The sequence below is a fragment of the Ranitomeya imitator genome, chromosome 2 (genome assembly GCF_032444005.1).
Source record: "Ranitomeya imitator isolate aRanImi1 chromosome 2, aRanImi1.pri, whole genome shotgun sequence".
NCBI classification, from domain to species: domain Eukaryota; kingdom Metazoa; phylum Chordata; class Amphibia; order Anura; family Dendrobatidae; genus Ranitomeya; species Ranitomeya imitator.
This window is the reverse complement of record NC_091283.1, coordinates 435,349,641-435,369,279: the sequence shown is the minus strand read 5'-3', so window position 1 is coordinate 435,369,279 and position 19,639 is coordinate 435,349,641. Positions and strand designations below refer to the sequence as shown.

At 44.5% G+C, this 19,639-nt stretch overlaps 1 protein-coding gene across 22 annotated transcripts in view; it reads left to right on the top strand.

The window, feature by feature from the left end:
• The window catches only part of BCAS1 (brain enriched myelin associated protein 1), a 197,315-nt gene that overhangs the window by 95,727 nt on the left and 81,949 nt on the right, over window positions 1–19,639 (top strand). For all 22 annotated transcript variants that reach the window (XM_069750917.1, XM_069750908.1, XM_069750906.1 and 19 more), the window contains one exon: window positions 19,300–19,413. In XM_069750917.1, the coding sequence (XP_069607018.1) occupies window positions 19,300–19,413 (114 nt within the window). The remainder of the gene's footprint in view (window positions 1–19,299; window positions 19,414–19,639) is intronic.

The window sequence follows — 19,639 nt, the reverse complement described above, 5'->3', positions numbered from 1 at the left end:
GTCCCCATATAGACTTCTAATTGTTGCAGTAAACAAAATCCACCTCTCACTTACGCCGACGTCATTGAATCAACACTTCAGCAGTGAAGACAATGGTCTTAGTGAGAGAGCAGCGGCAGTAGTGGTCTTGTCCCACTCCACATCCGCCCTTGACATTAACATGCAGAAATGCCACATATGTTATTATCCATACATTATACGACTTCTTGTCTATTGTTTCAAAGATTAAAATGAGATACAGAAATGTCTCACACTGTCATGTACAGTGATAATGTATACCAGGACATACAGTGGGGCAAAAAAGTATTTAGTCAGTCAGCAATAGTGCAAGTTCCACCACTTAAAAAGATGAGAGGCGTCTGTAATTTACATCATAGGTAGACCTCAACTATGGGAGACAAACTGAGAAAAAAAAATCCAGAAAATCACATTGTCTCTTTTTTTAACATTTTATTTGCATATTATGGTGGAAAATAAGTATTTGGTCAGAAACAAAATTTCATCTCAATACTTTGTAATATATCCTTTGTTGGCAATGACAGAGGTCAAACGTTTTCTGTAAGTCTTCACAAGGTTGCCACACACTGTTGTTGGTATGTTGGCCCATTCCTCCATGCAGATCTCCTCTAGAGCAGTGATGTTTTTGGCTTTTCGCTTGACAACACGGACTTTCAACTCCCTCCAAAGGTTTTCTATAGGGTTGAGATCTGGAGACTGGCTAGGCCACTCCAGGACCTTGAAATGCTTCTTACGAAGCCACTCCTTCGTTGCCCTGGCGGTGTGCTTTGGATCATTGTCATGTTGAAAGACCCAGCCATGTTTCATCTTCAATGCCCTTGCTGATGGAAGGAGGTTTGCACTCAAAATCTCACGATACATGGCCCCATTCATTCTTTCATGTACCCGGATCAGTCGTCCTGGCCCCTTTGCAGAGAAACAGCCCCAAAGCATGATGTTTCCACCACCATGCTTTACAGTAGGTATGGTGTTTGTTGGATGCAACTCAGTATTCTTTTCCCTCCAAACACAACAAGTTGTGTTTCTACCAAACAGTTCCAGTTTGGTTTCATCAGACCATAGGACATTCTCCCAAAACTCCTTTGGATCATCCAAATACTCTCTAGCAAACTTCAGACGGGCCCAGACATGTACTGGCTTAAGCAGTGGGACACGTCTGGCACTGCAGGATCTGAGTCCATGGTGGCGTAGTGTGTTACTTATGGTAGGCCTTGTTACATTGGTCCCAGCTCTCTGCAGTTCATTCACTAGGTCCCCCCGCGTGGTTCTGGGATTTTTGCTCACCGTTCTTGTGATCATTCTGACCCCACGGGGTGGGATTTTGCGTGGAGCCCCAGATCGAGGGAGATTATCAGTGGTCTTGTATGTCTTCCATTTTCTTATTATTGCTCCCACTGTTGATTTCTTCACTCCAAGCTGGTTGGCTATTGCAGATTCAGTCTTCCCAGCCTGGTGCAGGGCTACAATTTTGTTTCTGGTGTCCTTTGACAGCTCTTTGATCTTCACCATAGTGGAGTTTGGAGTCAGACTGTTTGAGGGTGTGCACAGGTGTCTTTTTATACTGATAACAAGTTTAAACAGGTGCCATTACTACAGGTAATGAGTGGAGGAAAGAGGAGACTCTTAAAGAAGAAGTTACAGGTCTGTGAGAGCCAGAAATCTTGATTGTTTGTTTCTGACCAAATACTTATTTTCCACCATAATATGCAAATAAATTGTTAAAAAAACAGACAATGTGATTTTCTGGATTTTTTTTTCTCAGTTTGTCTCCCATAGTTGAGGTCTACCTATGATGTAAATTACAGACGCCTCTCATCTTTTTAAGTGGTGGAACTTGCACTATTGCTGACTGACTAAATACTTTTTTGCCCCACTGTATGTATTTGATAGATAGATAGATAGATAGATAGATAGATAGATAGATAGATAGATAGATAGATAGATAAGATAATGAAAAAAGGCTCACTTGCTCTTGAACTGAAATGTTGCTACCTGTTCACATGGGCCAATAAATATACCACTTATTTGCATGGAAATTGCGATTGAAAGCTACCCACTTTCTTTGCTTTTTATGTACCATAGATAGATAGACAGATATTAGTTAATAGAAAGATCGAAGATGGACAGACAGATAGTTAGATAGACAGGGCTGCCACTAGAAATTGCCCCATACTGGCAAAATTTTCGGGGCCCCCTTGAGACTCCGCCCAGGCTCCACCCCAGCCCCGCCTCTAGGCTCCACCCCTCGAACTGTCCACAGTCCCACCGCTCTCTCTTGGAAAAACTCCACTTCTCACCTATCACACATTGACAGTTCCCATCACCAGATCACATACATAGCCGGAAGCTTTTGTTTTGGCCAAAAGATTTTTTAAGCCGCCACCATTAGGGCTTGTTTTCACTTGCGAGGAACACGTCCATGTCTCGCATGTGGAAACGAAGCTCTGGCGCCGGTACTGTGGAGCGGAGCGTGCGGCCGCATAGCAACACATGGAGCCGCACGCTCCGCTCCGGAGTGCTGGCACCAGAGCTTCGTTTCCACATGCGAGACACGGACATGTTTCTCGCAAATGGAAACAAGCCCTAACACAGTAGACACTTTTGGCCGGGCCTTACTCTACTGTAACCTATTAAATATTTGTTAAAATATGCAATACAATTTAGGTATATTTTTATTTATTTTTCAATTTTTAAAATGACCAATAATACCACATACAAGGAACAAATACCGCTACACCATGACCAGATGACATATTACCACCACTGTGATCGAATAATATCACATACAAAGAACAAATACCGCAACACCATGTCCAGACCGCATATTACTGCCACAGTGATCGAATAATATCACATACAAGGAACAAATACCGCAACACCATGTCCAGACCACATATTACCACCACATAGTGACTGAATACTACAATTCTGATCAGTAATTAAAAAAAAGCACCATACTATCACCATAAGTGCCATTATACACAGGAAATCTGTATACAGTGTATAGTGTCAGTGTATAGGTAACACACTGACTCACCAGTGACGTCTCTAGCTGAAGTCCTTCATCTTTCATCCAGCCCAGACCGCCATCACTTCATCCAGCCAGGACTCGTCTCTGCAGGAAATAACACAGTTATCTCGAGCTCTGCTTGTAGAATACATTACTTAAGTTTTCCCAACTTCTACATTACACCACATGAAGAAAAAGAGGCGACATAGTGTCACTCTACACAGTAACAGGACCACCCCCCCCCCATTTAAAACCGTGTCTTTAAAAAATAAAATAAATACATCACTGCAGTAATAATATCCCTAAATTAGCCCCTATGGTAATAATATTCCCCATCCTGGCCACCGTGTGTCTCATTCCTGGCGTCAGCCATATGTTCTCCCATCCTGCCCTCATGAGTATCCATTCTGTCCCATACGATATCCCCATCCTGCCCCATATGATCGCCTCATGTGATCTCTCCATCCTGCCCCATCTGTCTCCATCGTATCCATCCTGCTCCATGATCCTGCACGATCTGTCTCCAATTCTGCGCCATGTCTCCATTCTGCCCCCTATTTCTCCAACCATGCCCCATGTCTGAAATCCTGGCACTTGTCTCCAATCATGCCCCATGTCTCCATTCTGCCCACTATGTCTCCAACCATGCCCCCATGTCCAGCATTCTGCCCCCGGGTCTCGCATTCTGCCCCACTGTGTCCAGCATTCTGCCCCCACTGTGTCCAGCATTCTGCCCCCGGGTCTCGCATTCTGCCCCACTGTGTCCAGCATTCTGCCCCCACTGTGTCCAGCATTCTGCCCCCACTGTGTCCAGCATTCTGCCCCCACTGTGTCCAGCATTCTGCCCCCACTGTGTCCAGCATTCTGCCCCCACTGTGTCCAGCATTCTGCCCCCTCTGTGTCCAGCATTCTGCCCCCACTGTGTCCAGCATTCTGCCCCCACTGTATCCAACATTCTGCCCCCACTGTGTCTAGCTTTACTGCCCCCACTGTGTCCAGCTTTACTGCCCCCACTGTGTCCAGCTTTCTGCCCCCACTGTGTCCAGCTTTACTGCCCCCACTGTGTCCAGCATTCTGCCCCACTGTATCCAACATTCTGCCCCCACTGTGTCCAGCTTTCTGCCCCCACTGTGTCCAACATTCTGCCCCCGGGTCTCGCATTCTGCCCCACTGTGTCCAGCATTCTGCCCCCACTGTGTCCAGCATTCTGCCCCCACTGTGTCCAGCTTTACTGCCCTCCCTGTGTCCAGCTTTCTGCCCCCACTGTGTCCAGCTTTCTGCCCCCCTGTGTCCAGCATTCTGCCCCCACTGTGTACAACATTCTGCCCCCACTGTGTCCAGCTTTCTGCCCCCCCTGTGTCCAGCATTCTGCCCCCACTGTGTCCAGCTTTCTGCCCCCACTGTGTACAACATTCTGCCCCCACTGTGTCCAGCTTTCTGCCCCCACTGTGTCCAACAGGACTGGAGTGACAGTTCTCCGTGACTAAGAGCACAGAGCTGCACAACTGCCAGACAGGGGGGAGGAGGAGAGACCTGAATTAGCACCGGCAGATGCAGCCACCCGAAGCCTCTTCTCACTGGATGCAGTCTCCTCACTTCTCCTGCTCTCTGCCTGTGCCTCAGCCCGCCCGACGACAACACACGCCACACGTGACTCCTCCAGAATGAGTGTGTATGAGCTCAGTGTGTAACGTGACGTCGGGACCATGATGCACCAGGGCCCGCAAATTAAAGGTATAGTGCCCATTTCTCTCTCCCGGATACATTAACAACGCTGTAGGTGTAACTTTAAATCACCACAGCGTTGTTATGTATCTGGTCTGCGGCAGCTTTAAACAAAATATCCCAGGGGCCCGATGAGCATTAGCAAAGAGAGGGGGGCCCGCCCAGACCGGGCTGCCAGCGTGTGCGGGCCCCCCTTTTTGCTTCAGCTCATCGGGCCCCATACTGTAGTGATGGCTGTAATGCCCTGATGGCGGCCCTGTAGATAGATAGAAAGTGTTTATAAAAAAGGTAAAGAGATAATACAAAATGGGAACAAAACAATACGGTTTATACAATTACATAAACTAAAAGGGATAGCAAAAGAGAATTACTAAATCTGATGTCACTGGAATGTCTCAAAGCTTAGCAGAGGGAGGTACTCCTTAGGAAAAGAGACAGAACTACAGGAAGCTGTATCTTCCAGGACTGACAAATGACTAAACCCAAATTATGTTTTTTATTAGATCAAGGTTACGCCCAAATACCTCCCTTTGGTGAGGCTGGTTGTGGGATGTGCTAGGTCCTTTAGAATTTTATGAGGATATATTTGCCCGGAGGTCCCAGGTGGAAGATATTGTCACTATGTTTCTTATTGTGATTTTCCCTTTATATAGAGATGAAACATGGCATGAACAGCACTATCCACTGGACCAATATTAAATTGGAGGAATTCTGCTGGCCTTACAGTGATGTGAATGAATGGGTTATGTTCGTCCCTTTGCTACAATGCCGAAAATATCTCTCCCACAAATATCAGGGCTATGCAAACCCCAATATTCATCACTTACCACTGGCTTTGAAAGGTCTGGAAGCCGTGATCAGAGGAATCTTGCCTGGGAAGTGTAGTTTTCTGTCTTTGTATAAAGGAATCATTCTCAGTGTCTTGGTGTCTTTTTCCCAGAGCAAATGTAATGTTGCAATTACCTAGTCACTGGAGGAGGCCCCTATTTCAATTGAAGTTCACATGTCAGCTCTCTAACTTCCCCAGTTATAATTAGTTTCTCTCTTTCCCAGCTATAATTAACCCCATCTGTTCAATGTGGAGTCCTACCTATAAAGGTTGAAGTGACAGCTCTTTCTCTCTTCCCCAGCTATATTTAATCCCATATGTTCAATGTAAAGGTGATATGTTTCCTCTCTAGAGATGTCGTATGGATTTAAATTTTTCTCTATGACAGATAGGTAATAAATAAATAACATAGTAAGATGTAAGAGAAAAATAAGTACATTGATATAAGATAGATAGATGTCTACCTCTGTGCCTCCTACATACGGTCACCGGAATCACCCTACAATCCAGACAGCTTTGAGATCTTACAAGGAGAACCTGCTGACTATCAGGCCTTGTGCAAAGTTCTAATCTTTGGATACCTCAATGGAAGACCAGGGAGAGATAAAGACTTTCTCATGATGGATGGAAACATCTATATATTTGGAGCAGAGACTGATGGCCACAACTCAGTACACATGGAAAGAAACTTAAATGACAGGACAGTCAACAAAAGTGGCAAAAAGCTCCTGTACTTATGTAGATGTTAAGGACTTCATATACTTAATGGCCGCACCAAGGGAGACTCTCTAGGAAGGTGTACACTAAACTCCCATATAGGAAGGAATGTAGAAGGTTATGCCATTACAGATATGAATCTGGCAATTATCAGCGCCTTCATAGTCACCCCACAAACATACCTTTCATATCACAGCCAACTTATTCTGTAAATGAAATCTACAACAAAACCATCCACACAAAAGCCTCAGGAGAGTGACCTCTTCAGCCTGCCTCCATCCTATAAATGGTCCATGACGTTGCCAATAAAATATAAAGAGGCTCTCAGCAGACACGAAATACAGGAGATGCTTCACCATTTCTACAAATATGAGTTCAAGCCTAACCCAGAAGGATAGAGTCAAGGTGCAAAAGAACTCAATGATATATTCTACATCATGGTCAGATTTTCCAACCTTAAGAAAATTAACTACAAGAGGCCAAAAGAAAAATAGATCAATGGTTGATAGAGAATGAAAAGCTATACGGAAGACCCTGAGAACAGCCTCACTCAAGAAACACAGAGAACCCAACTACCCAGGTCTGAATGATGCATATGACACCATACAAAGGCAGTGCAAAACCATCTTCAGGAGGAAAAAGCAGAGTTACATCTCTATTAGACTTAACCAACTCAAAGACACCCTCTAAAACAACGCCTTCTGTGAACTATGGAACCACATGGGCACAAAAAGCAAGAAAAACAATATCCATATTCACTACGGCAACATTTGGCTCCAGTACTTCAAAGACCTCTACAAAGACATCACAAAGGAAGGACTAAGCCAAGAACAGAAAAAGGTAACGTAAAAATTAAAAGGCAATGGAGGAGAAAAAACAAAAATTTCCCACACCTTTTGGATACGTCAATCACCTTACAGCCGGTTACAGAGATATTCGCTTCCATAAGATGTAGAAAAGCCAGTTACCTGGCTGGAACCCCACAAGAAATGTTGAAATACAGCCCATCAGAGATACAGGCTGTAATAGCTAAACTGTTTAATATTGTGTGAGTGTCGGTTACTTCCCTCATACCTGGAACAAAGACCTCATCACACCAATCCAAAACAGTGAGACAGGTAGGACCCTGCCAATTACAGAGGCATATGTGTCAGCAGCAACCTAGGAAAACTATTCAACAGCATCCTGAACAATAGGATCATCAATTTTCCCACAAGGAAAGACCTACGATGCCTTCAAATGCTCCTACACCGAGAACCGCTGAGGGTGAACGGGAGAAGAATGGCTTATTTCCAGCAGAGCTGCAGCGTCAGACAGTCCTGCAACCTAAGTCCAACACGCTTGATCATTTACATCAATGAGGTGGCCTGTTATGACCTGGTGGTAAGGACAATAATGGACCTGGTGGTTAAGAGCACACGGAACGACCTGATAGTTACAAATAATATAGGACAAGCTCTGAGACGTGGGAACTCTGCTGACCGCAATCCCTAATCCTATCACACACACTAGAAATAGCCGTGGATTGCTCCTAACGCTCCCTATGCAACTCGACACAGCCTAAGGAACTAGCTAGCCCTGAAGATAGAAAAATAAGCCTACCTTGCCTCAGAGAAATTCCCCAAAGGAAAAGGCAGCCCCCCACATATAATGACTGTGAGTAAAGATGAAAATACAAACACAGAGATGAAATAGATTTAGCAAAGTGAGGCCCGACTTACTGAACAGACTGAGGATAGGAAAGGTAACTTTGCGGTCAGCACAAAAAACTACAAAAAGACCACGCAGAGGGCGCAAAAGACCCTCCGCACCGACTCACGGTGCGGAGGCGCTCCCTCTGTGTCCCAGAGCTTCCAGCAAGCAAGACAAAAATCAAAATAGCAAGCTGGACAGACAAATAGCAAACAGAGAAAAACAAGCAGGAACTTAGCTTCTGCTGGGAAGACAGGTCACAAGAACGATCCAGGAGTGAACTAGACCAATACTGGAACATAGACAGGTGGCATGGAGCAATGATCTAAGTGGAGTTAAATAGAGCAGCCAGCTAACGAATTAACCTCGTCACCTGTGGAAGGAAACTCAGAAGCCGCAGCCCCATGGACAGAACCAGCCAAAGTACCATTCATGACCACAGGAGGGAGCTTGACAACAGAATTCACAACAGTGGCCATTGCTTTGGAATCCTCTGCAGCGCCAGGTCTCAGACTCCATGACGTCAAGGTGAAATTCTTTCTGTATGCATATGACCTACTGCTGCTATCGCAAACCAAGAAAGTCCTCCAAGACAAGCTGAAAATCTTAGAGAAATTCAGCTCCACATGGGCACTACTCATCAACGCAAAGAAAACCAGTATCATGGTATTTACATACAGATACTTCTATGACGTTATATATGGTCATGATCGACAATAATGCAATATGTGTGTATATATACAGTATATATTTACATTTTTTTGATTATCCGCTTCAGTGACCATCTGGTTTAAATCCTCTCTCTACATGTGCATACACTGGCTCCTGTACCGCCTCAATATATTTTTTCCTTTTTTCTTTTTTTATATTTTTCCCTACATGCAGTTCCCTCCTGTCATTTTCTTCCACTCCTGCATCCCCTTTCCCTTCTCTCCTTTTTTTCTCCCTTTTATCTTACCCTCTGTTCAGGATTTGTTATTGGTCTTTCCGGATTATTGCCCACACTATTTGCCCTCTCTCAAGATGGCCGCCGTGGGGTGTGCATGCTTGTGCAGTCCCTCTCCGCTCGTGTCTCTAAAAGCATCCAGGCAATGACGGTGTGGGTCACTGACGTCACAGGAAACTTTTCCTTGACCCACACTGTCATTGGATGACCGGAAGTGACCATAGGCGGCCTCTCATGCGCCGCCAGACTGCAAAGGGTGCATTACCGACACCTGGGCCCAATGAGGTGTATAAATAGATGCACAGTACACTACCCCAAACTGCCCCTCGAAGAAGCCCAACACGCGAAACGTGCATTTGGGCACTGTCCTTTACGTAAATTCTGCATATTCCCAATATGGGTATGCATTGCATGGACTTTTCCTGCACATCTTTGCACTTTAAGGAAGGAGTCTTACCATATATTCTTTCTCCTTTCCTTTGATTCTCCTGACTCTCTCCCAATAGCTTTAATATCTAATTACCTTCTGTACCAGTTCGGTTCTTGTGTATGCACATTCTTGGCATTATGTAGAATTATGGGCATACATTCCACAAATGAGCAGACATGGTACAATGAAGTCTGTGACTATAGATGTTGTACACACTGATCTAATTGGAAGATTGTACGAAAATTCTATACATGTATATTGCATTGGCCGGATGTCACCTCTAGGTCGTCTTTTGTATCCTCACCTCACACTATCTTGAATTACTGTATTTGTCTTTTAATCATGATTCAACAAAATTTATGTTGTTTTATTAATATCTTCAGTGTCTTGGACATTTACCGTATAGGGCTATATGCTCCATTCTTTGTAAGTTGTAGATGGGCACTACTCATCAACACAAAGAAAACCAACATCATGGTGGTCCAGAGGAGAAAGGCAAAATCGGACCAGTGTCCTTTATTTGAGATAAACAACTGCACTCTTACAGAAACAGACAAATACATGTACCTGGGCCTCAAAACTCACTAGTCAGGGAGCTTCAAACAATCCATAGAGATCCTCAAGTACATGGCCTTCAAAACCTTTTATGCATGCCCATACAGCAGCAAAGCCTGGGGCCCTCACAAATACCCAGACTGGTCAAGGTGGGATTCCAGCCCAATTGAAGTATTCCATCTGGAATTCTGTAAGCACCTTCTGTGAGTCAATAGGAGCACCTCCAACAATGCCTGACAGGCTGAGCTGGGCAGATTCCCGCTACACCTAGTAGTCCTGTAGAGGGTGCTGTCATTCCGGACCCACCTACATAGTGCCGGGACTTGATGCAAGAGACTCGTGCGAGTTTCTCGTATTGAACTCGCAAGTGTGACCTTGGCCTTTAAGAGACTCTCCAATCTCTTCCCGGATTTCAGCTCCATGCAGCGCAGTATGTGAGTGCATGCCATTGACTACGAAAAGAGAGCTATGGTATGCCATGGACTTCCATAACAGCCACCTTAGATGGGCCCCCATTCATCGTTCCTACCAGGGGAGGACATATCATTGGTTAAACCTGTGCAACCACACAGGGGCCCAAGAGGCAAGGGTCCCATTTCTACCTCGAAAGCAAGTGTAATTTTGCATTATGATTATCTTTTGGACTGCTAAGGGCCTATATACTGTTCTTGAACAGGGGCCCTTTTCTGTCTGTGTCCACCAATGGTTCATACAGTCCCTGTCCATCATTCCCACAGTCCTTATCCCTACGTTACACTTGCTTTGGCAAAACTAATGTGTATTTAGTCCTGCCAATAATGCTCCCTTCAATTAGGTTGCTAAATATAGTTCTCAGCATTGGAGATATAGGATATTGTAGCGCCAGTGTCTCTGCCCTCTTCCTCCATTCATCGGCAGAGTCGCCGACTAACTCTCCGCTTGTGTCCAGCACTTCCTCCCTCCTCTCCTGCTGCTGATGTCTGGGGTATGCCCACAGTGTGCAGATCCCCAGGCAATGTGCTTAAGGCATGAACGTTCCCCCTTCTTAAAGGGGCTGCGCATGCAGCATCCTAAAGCAGGGGTGTCAAACTGCATTCCTCGAGGGCTGCAAACAGGTCATGTTTTCAGGATTTCCCTGTACTGCACAGGTGATAATTTAATCACCAACTCATTATTTGTGTAGGTGATTAAATTATCACCTGTGCAGTACAAGGAAATCCTGAAAACATGACCTGTTTGCAGCCATCGAGGAATGCAGTTTGACACACCTGTCCTAAAGTGTCCCCAGGAAATGGCTGGGAGACAAGTACTTTTTAAATCACCACCACCTGCATGGAGATGCCTGTGTAACATTGTATACTGTGTCTAACATGTTTGCTAGTTCTCAGGTCCCAGTGATCATATTCCTGTATGCTTTCGTTGTTCGGACCAGCCATAGTGTAAGAATCGGGTGTTCATGTAAAGCTGCATGAACCAGTTAACAGCCTAAATATGTAACAGTACAGACACAGAGGGCTATTAAATGCATAAAGCGTATGAGAACATGATGCGAGGAACCTGATTATGTTTTTTTTTAATGGGCAACACAGGGATAGTTAGGGTAATGCGTTGAGGCGGTTGGCTAGTCTGAACAAATGCATTTTTAGGGCACGCTTAAAACTGTGGGGATTGGGGATTAATCGTATTAACCTGGGTAGTGCATTCCAAAGAATGCGCAGCACATGAAAAGTCTTGGAGATGGGAGTGGGAGGTTCTGATTATTGAGGATGCTAACCTGAGGTCATTAGCGGAGCGGAGGGCACGGGTAGGGTGGTAGACTGAGACCAGAGAGGAGATGTAGGGTGGTGCTGAGCCATGGAGAGCTTTGTGGATGAGGGTAGTAAGTTTGTACTGGATTCTGGAGTGGATGGATAACCAGTGTAATGACTGGCACAAGGTAGAGGCATCGGTGTAACGGTTGGTGAGGAATATGATCCTAGCTGCAGCATTCGGGACAGATTGGAGTGGGGAGAGTTTGGTAAGGGGGAAGCCGATTAGTAGAGAGTTACAATAGTCCAGATGAGAATGAATGAGAAAAACAGTAAGAGTTTTTGCAGAGTCAAAAGTAAGAAAAGGTAGAATTCTAGAAATGTTTTTGAGGTGCAGATAACAGAGCGAGCCAGTGATCGGACGTGGGGGGTGAATGGAAGCTCAGAATCAAGTATAACCACAAGGCAGGGCATGTTGCTTGGGAGTAATGGTAGAACCGCACACGGAGATGGCAATGTCAGACAAAGGTAGGTTAGTAGAGGGAGAAAACACAAGGAGCTCAGTTTTTGACAGGTTCAGTTTCAGATAGAGGGAGGACATGATGTTGCAGACAGCGGTAAGACAATCACTGGTGTTTTCTAAAAAGGCAGGCATGATATCAGGGGCAGAAGTGAATAATTGGGTGTCATCAGCATACAGATGGTACTGAAACCCAAATCTACTGATTGTTTAACACTCTTCTAGACACACTGACAACTCCGGCCACATCCGCATGTACCCAATCTGCAACAGTATTGGATGTGCATCAACAGTCTACCAGCTACGTACCTGGCTTCAGACCCAATCGGTTTGATCCTCCATGCAATAGCAGTGACCCTGCTCAATGTCAAGGGTTCTTTAATCAGTGCATGCTACTCTTGGCTCATCAGTTTGTCTCAGATCAGGCCAAGGTGGCCTTCATTATGTCCCGCCTCACTGGTGAGTCTTTAGCATGGCTTAACCCCTATGGGAGACAGGGGATCCTTTAGAGTCAAACCTTCAGTCCTTTCTTGAGGCCATCAGTAAGGTCTTCAACTAACCCAGCTGAGTGTTCTCAGCAGCATCTTCTATCCTCAACTGCGCCAGGGAAATCTCTCAGTGGGCCAGTACACTGAACGTTTCAGCACCCTCTCGTCAAAACTTTCCTGGAATAATTAGGCTCTGGGAAGTCCTGTCTGGGCAAATCAAGGATGAGCTGGCCGGACGTGATATTCACACCTCACTGGAAGACCTGGTGTCTCTAGCAACACGAATAGATATCAGGTTTCAGGAGTGTTCCAGGGAGATGAACCGCAAGAGAAAACATGTACGCCTGGCTCCTACCTTTCAAATACAAATCATGCAGCAAACCTCAGCTCCGGCACCCTCTCCTGTGTCTATGCAGGTAGACCAGATGAAGATGACCAAGCATCATCAGGAGGTCCACCGATCCGAGGGAAGGTGCTTCTATTGTGGCAGTCCTAAACATGTAATCTGCTCCTGCCCAGAGAGACTGGGAAACAACTGAGCCAAGGATTTGTTGGAGATGTCACCCTGGGCAAAAATCACTCTTCTTCATCATTATCCATGTCCTGTGATAGCATACATTTTTTCAAGCTGGCCTACTTCTTCTCCGGTTCCACCATTAACCTCATTCAACAGGCCATAGTGGGACAAGATAAGTTTCCATCCCAATGTCTTCCCAAACCATTGGTGGCTTATTCAGTGGATAGAAAACGGAAAACCCCTTTCTGAAACCATCTGATTCATGACTGAGCATATAGAACTCTGAGTAGGAATGCTATACTCGGAGAAGGTTAATCTCTACGTGCTGTTAGGCCTGTCTCACCAAATTCTTCTAGGCCTGCCATGAACCAGTGTTAGATTGGAGATCTTGAGAAGTATTCCGTTGGGGCCAGGAGTGCCACGAGAGATGTTCCATTCTTATTAATCCTGCTTGACCCACCCTGGTTTCTGCATGTGAATTTACCTGGCTTGCCTGCTGCATACTGGACGTACGCGGATGTCTTTGATAAAAAGGACGCCGAGACTCTTTCACCTCATAGGCCATATGGCTGTCCTATTGACCTTCTACTAAGTTCTTCTCCTCCACCTGGTCAAATCTATCCCCTGTCAAAGGCTGAGACCCATGCCAAGTCCAAGTATATTGAAGAGAACTTTGCCAGAGGATTTATCTGGAAATCTTCTTCCCCGTTTGGAAAAAGTTACTTTTTTCATGAAGAAAATGGACAGTTCTCTGTGACCCTGTATCAATTACATGGGTCTCAACCAAATTACTATCAAGAATAAGTACCCTCTACCCCTCATCTCCGAGTTGTTCAATCTACTTAAGGGTTCACGAGTTTTCACAAAGATCGACCTTCGCAGCATACAACCTGAGCCGTATACGTCAAGGAGATGAATAGATGACGCCATTTAATACCCAAGATAGCCATTGTGAGTATTGGGTAATGCCCTTCGGACTCTCTAATGCCCCTGCCATCTTTCAAGAACTGGTGAACGACATCTTCCAGGACCTTCTCTTCTCGTGTGTGCTAGTATACCTAGACGACATCTTGGTGTCCTCTCCTGATCTGCCTTTACACCGAAGGGATGTCTGCCAGGTCCTGCAGAGGTTAAGGAAGAACCTATTGTCTCGGATAGTGGCATCCAGTTTACTTCTTGCTTCCGGAAGGCCACCTGTCAATTATTTAATGTCACTCTGGATTGCTCTTGTTAAAGATAGGTACGCAGGACGCATGCAGAAGTATGCAGAAGTAGGCGGATCTTAACGGAGGAAGTACGCAGCCTTCTGCAAAGCCCTTGAACGTTAATGTAAACTTAGCCTTACAGGTTTGCTAGTTCTCAGGTCACATTTCTTGTATTACTGTATGCCCTCCTGCCTGACTATGGGCCATACACGCCTGCCTGTCTATCATTCCGGGCCATTCCTGCCTCCTATCCCTTGGGGGTTAGGTGCCATACACCTGAGGTCACTCCTGGTGTAGCACCTGGTTCCGCCTCCCTCGATCATGGTATCGTCTGCCGCCGTGCACCTGAGGTCAGATTTTGTGAGCCACCTAGTCATACCCCTCCAGGCTCTCCTTGGATCACTGCACAGTGGTTCCACCACCCAGTCTGTTACAGATATAAACTAGCATAATGGAATAATTAACGATTTATGTGTCCTATAGTTAGGAAAATGGATCAAAACATGGAATAATAGAGTACACTTACCTGCAGGGTAAACAGGGAGCAGATAGTCTACAGGTGTAGTGTCTCTTTAAATGAAAATTCCAAAGCATACAATGTACATGAAAGAGTGTCAAGTCTATAATAAACAAACTTGTAATCCCCAGTCTACCATCTGCAGGGCAGTGAAGGCAGGAAAGCAGCAGAGATTAAGGCGCTGGACTTGTTTGTGGAGTTTATAGTGATAATGACATTTATGGCCGCTTGCGGTAAATCCAGCAGCTGCCAGGGACTTATGATCGCTGCTATAAAATTTATTAGAGGATTCACGAGAAGGACTCGTGTTCCTTCCTGACAATAACTAAACACAGAGACGGGGAGACCTATACCTTCTCACAAGTGCAATATAAACATGGATGAGGTGGACCGTTGCACATACAGTATATTAACTGGTGCAAGTGACAGCAACTATTGAGATATCAGCTTTAATTTTTCAGAATGTGCAATATAATAACAATATAAACTCATGGGCAGACTTACCATTGATCAACCTGTGCAGCTGAACATGAGCTCAAGAAGTAAGGGGGCCACTTCCATCTCCAAAGCACGTGGAATTGTGCATTATGATGAGCTATTGGAATTAAATGTTTGTCTTGCCTTCTGTCTTCTTCAGGTGCTCACTTCTTCCTGCCTGCCCAGGTGGGCAGTGTGCTCTTGAAGACTGACAGTTCGGACGCTAGTCCTATCTGTGCGCTTTTCCTATGCTGCAAGCAAAAGAAGCTGTAGAATTGGAGGAGTGTGCTCTTGCTGGATCAAGCAATCCAGACAGCTCCAAAGCAGCGCTTGCAAGCTCTATAGCTAAGAGCTTGTAAGCCCTGCACTCTTTGTCTAGGAGACTATACACATATGACTGCAGCAGTGGCTGACAACTTAAACAAAGAGCTGTAAAGTATAGAAGTAAAAATCTCTCTGGTCTTGAGAATGGAGAGGATTTTTAATAACAAGTAAATTGTAAAGTTTGCACTTTTGAAAGTGAGTTTATGTAGCTATAGTGTAACTTATAAAAACAAATGACAGCATGTACGATAAACTAAAGTAGTCTTTCTGACCATTTTATTGCCATGTCATGGTTCATGGGCATTTGCATCGCTTTGTGTAGACTTACCTCCTTAAGGCAAGCAAGGCAGAAGTGTTAATACTTTACTTTTAGCAATTAACAAGACTCAAAGTAAATGAAAGAGATATTTCAATAAAATGAATATTTGATGTGAACACTCTTTGCCATCAAAAGCATCAAATTTCGGTTCAGTTGCTCACATTTTTTATGTAATTCAGCACAGAAGTTGTGCCAAACATTTTGTCTTCTTTACTCTGGAGATAGTTCTTAATGACATTGGCTGTTTGTATGGGGTCGTTGTCCTGCTGCAGAATAAGTTTGGCGCCAGTCAGATGCCTCCTTGATGGTATTGCATGATGAGTAAGTATCTGCCTGTATTTTTCAGCATTGAAGACACCAAGAAATAGGCAACATTGAGTGCTGTAGTTGCAGTGGTCAGCCAAGGAAACTTAGTGGAGCAGATGAAAGACACATACTTACTTTCATTCAAAATCTGAAGATGTTCAGCAGTGCCATCAGCTCAAAACTCTCAGCAACCAGTTGGACCCACTTACAGCCATCTAATGTTCAGAAAAGTTTGTCCAAAAGTGTTCTTCTTGGAAGATCGAAGTTTAACCATACCTTTGATGTGGTCACTATGCACAAAACATAGGAACTGGTGTTCAGAAAAGTTGCTGCTGGTGCTCCAGACTGATGAGTCAAAATGCGAAATAATTGGCTTCAAGAAAATTCAGAATGTTCACCAAAGAGCTGTAGAGCAGTACAATCGTAAAGTGCTGCAGAGCGGTACAATAAGAAGTGTCAGCAAGAACAGTCAAGCATGGTGGAGGGTCCTGGCACGTTTGAGGCTGTATTTCAGAAAATGGAATAAGGGATTCAAATAATATTTGAAGGGTTTCTGAGGGATGTTATTCTGGATTATCTCAATGAGAATAACTGTTTAACTCCATATCAGCATGGGTTTATGAGAAATCGCTCCTGTCAAACCAATCTAATCAGTTTTTATGAAGAGGTAAGCTATAGACTGGACCACGGTGAGTCATTGGACGTGGTATATCTCGATTTTTCCAAAGCGTTTGATACCGTGCCGCACAAGAGGTTGGTACACAAAATGAGAATGCTTGGTCTGGGGGAAAATGTGTGTAAATGGGTTAGTAACTGGCTTAGTGATAGAAAGCAGAGGGTGGTTATAAATGGTATAGTCTCTAACTGGGTCGCTGTGACCAGTGGGGTACCGCAGGGGTCAGTATTGGGACCTGTTTTCTTCAACATATTCATTAATGATCTGGTAGACGGTTTACACAGTAAAATATCGATATTTGCAGATGATACAAAACTATGTAAAGCAGTTAATACAAGAGAAGATAGTATTCTGCTACAGATGGATCTGGATAAGTTGGAAACTTGGGCTGAAAGGTGGCAGATGAGGTTTAACAATGATAAATGTAAGGTTATACACATGGGAAGAGGGAATCAATATCACCATTACACACTGAACGGGAAACCACTGGGTAAATCTGACAGGGAGAAGGATTTGGGGATCCTAGTTAATGATAAACTTACCTGGAGCAGCCAGTGCCAGGCAGCAGCTGCCAAGGCAAACAGGATCATGGGGTGCATTAAAAGAGGTCTGGATACACATGATGAGAGCATTATACTGCCTCTGTACAAATCCCTAGTTAGACCGCACATGGAGTACTGTGTCCAGTTTTGGGCACCGGTGCTCAGGAAGGATATAATGGAACTAGAGAGAGTACAAAGGAGGGCAACAAAATTAATAAAGGGGATGGGTGAACTACAATACCCAGATAGATTAGCGAAATTAGGATTATTTAGTCTAGAAAAAAGACGACTGAGGGGCGATCTAATAACCATGTATAAGTATATAAGGGGACAATACAAATATCTCGCTGAGGATCTGTTTATACCAAGGAAGGTGACGGGCACAAGGGGGCATTCTTTGCGTCTGGAGGAGAGAAGGTTTTTCCACCAACATAGAAGAGGATTCTTTACTGTTAGGGCAGTGAGAATCTGGAATTGCTTGCCTGAGGAGGTGGTGATGGCGAACTCAGTCGAGGGGTTCAAGAGAGGCCTGGATGTCTTCCTGGAGCAGAACAATATTGTATCATACAATTATTAGGTTCTGTAGAAGGACGTAGATCTGGGTATTTATTATGATGGAATATAGGCTGAACTGGATGGACAAATGTCTTTTTTCGGCCTTACTAACTATGTTACTATGTTACTATGTTACTATGTGGTCAAGATTCATGGTGTCCTCAATTCTGAGAAATACAATCAGACACTTTTACATCATGTAATACTATCAGGCAGGAGTCTGATTGGCTCCAAATTTATTCTGCAAAAGGACAACAACCACAAACATGCAGACAATGTCAATAAGAACTACATTGACCATGAAAAAGAACAAGGAGTCTTGGAAGTGATGATATGGTCCACAAAGAGACCTGATCTCACATCATCCAGTCTGTCTAAAGTCACATGAAGCATTTGCACAAGTAACCTCAAGAGAAGATATGTGGTTAGTTCTCCAAGATGTTAGGAACAACCTTCCAAAAGAGTTCCTTCAAAAACTGTGTGGAAATGTATCTAGAAAAATTGATGCTTTGATTATGTTTAGATGGCACGGAGTGGTCAACACCAAACATTGATTTGATTTAGATTTCTCTTTTGTCCATGCACTTTGCTTCTCCATCATTGCTACACATGTAAAAACATGAGGAACTTTGCACACATTTTTTGCACACAGAGTGTGAGTCCTTCTGCCAATGACAAGGATACCATGTTTAGATAGAGCCTTATGCTAAAGACTCGTCTCAAAAGCCTGGAGAAGCATGGGATTTAGCTATACATTCCTGTATCTGAAAAAAGTTTTCAATGCAATTGTTGGTGGTCGTCTTAATGAAGTTTCACTGTATATTCTACTCTGCTCAGTGATGAGAGAAGGAAGACGCTTTGTAGCCAGTGGATAATTGGCCATTGAGGAAGCCTGAGCCAGTAACCTGGACACGTGTCCCATCTCGCAACTGGTGAACTGTGCAAAAGAAAAGGGGATTTGTTTGGGTGGCCGCGCGCCCTGCTCCATGTCTGTGGCCGGCTCTGTTCAGCAGGACAGAATGTTACTCGAGCCATTGGTAAATTGTGAATATATTATGGCCCGTAACAATGCGCTGACAATGGCCGATTGTTCGCCCTATGTGGGATCAAGAATGACAGGAATTAGGATTGTGAGCGAGGAATGAGGCAAATAAGGAATAGGGCTGCGCTGAGCTGAATAAACAGGATCTGTCTCTCCCTGCAGAGCGTAGATGATTACGACCAGGCAGCAAGTGCAGAGGAGCAGAGTGCATCCGAAGAAACCCAGAACACGCCACCTGCGGAGCTGCACCCAGTCATGAGCTTCTTCAAGACCCTGGTAAGGATTGTGGCGTCTGCTTCCGAAAACTGTCTCAGTGTATGGCCGGCGTCACACTAGCAGTATTTGGTCAGTATTTTACCTCAGTATTTGTAAGCCAAAACCAGGAGTGGGAGATAAATGCATAAGTGGTGCATATGTTTCTATTACACTTTTCCTCTGATTGTTCCACTCCTGGTTTTGGCTTACAAATACTGAGGTAAAATACTGACCAAATACTGCCAGT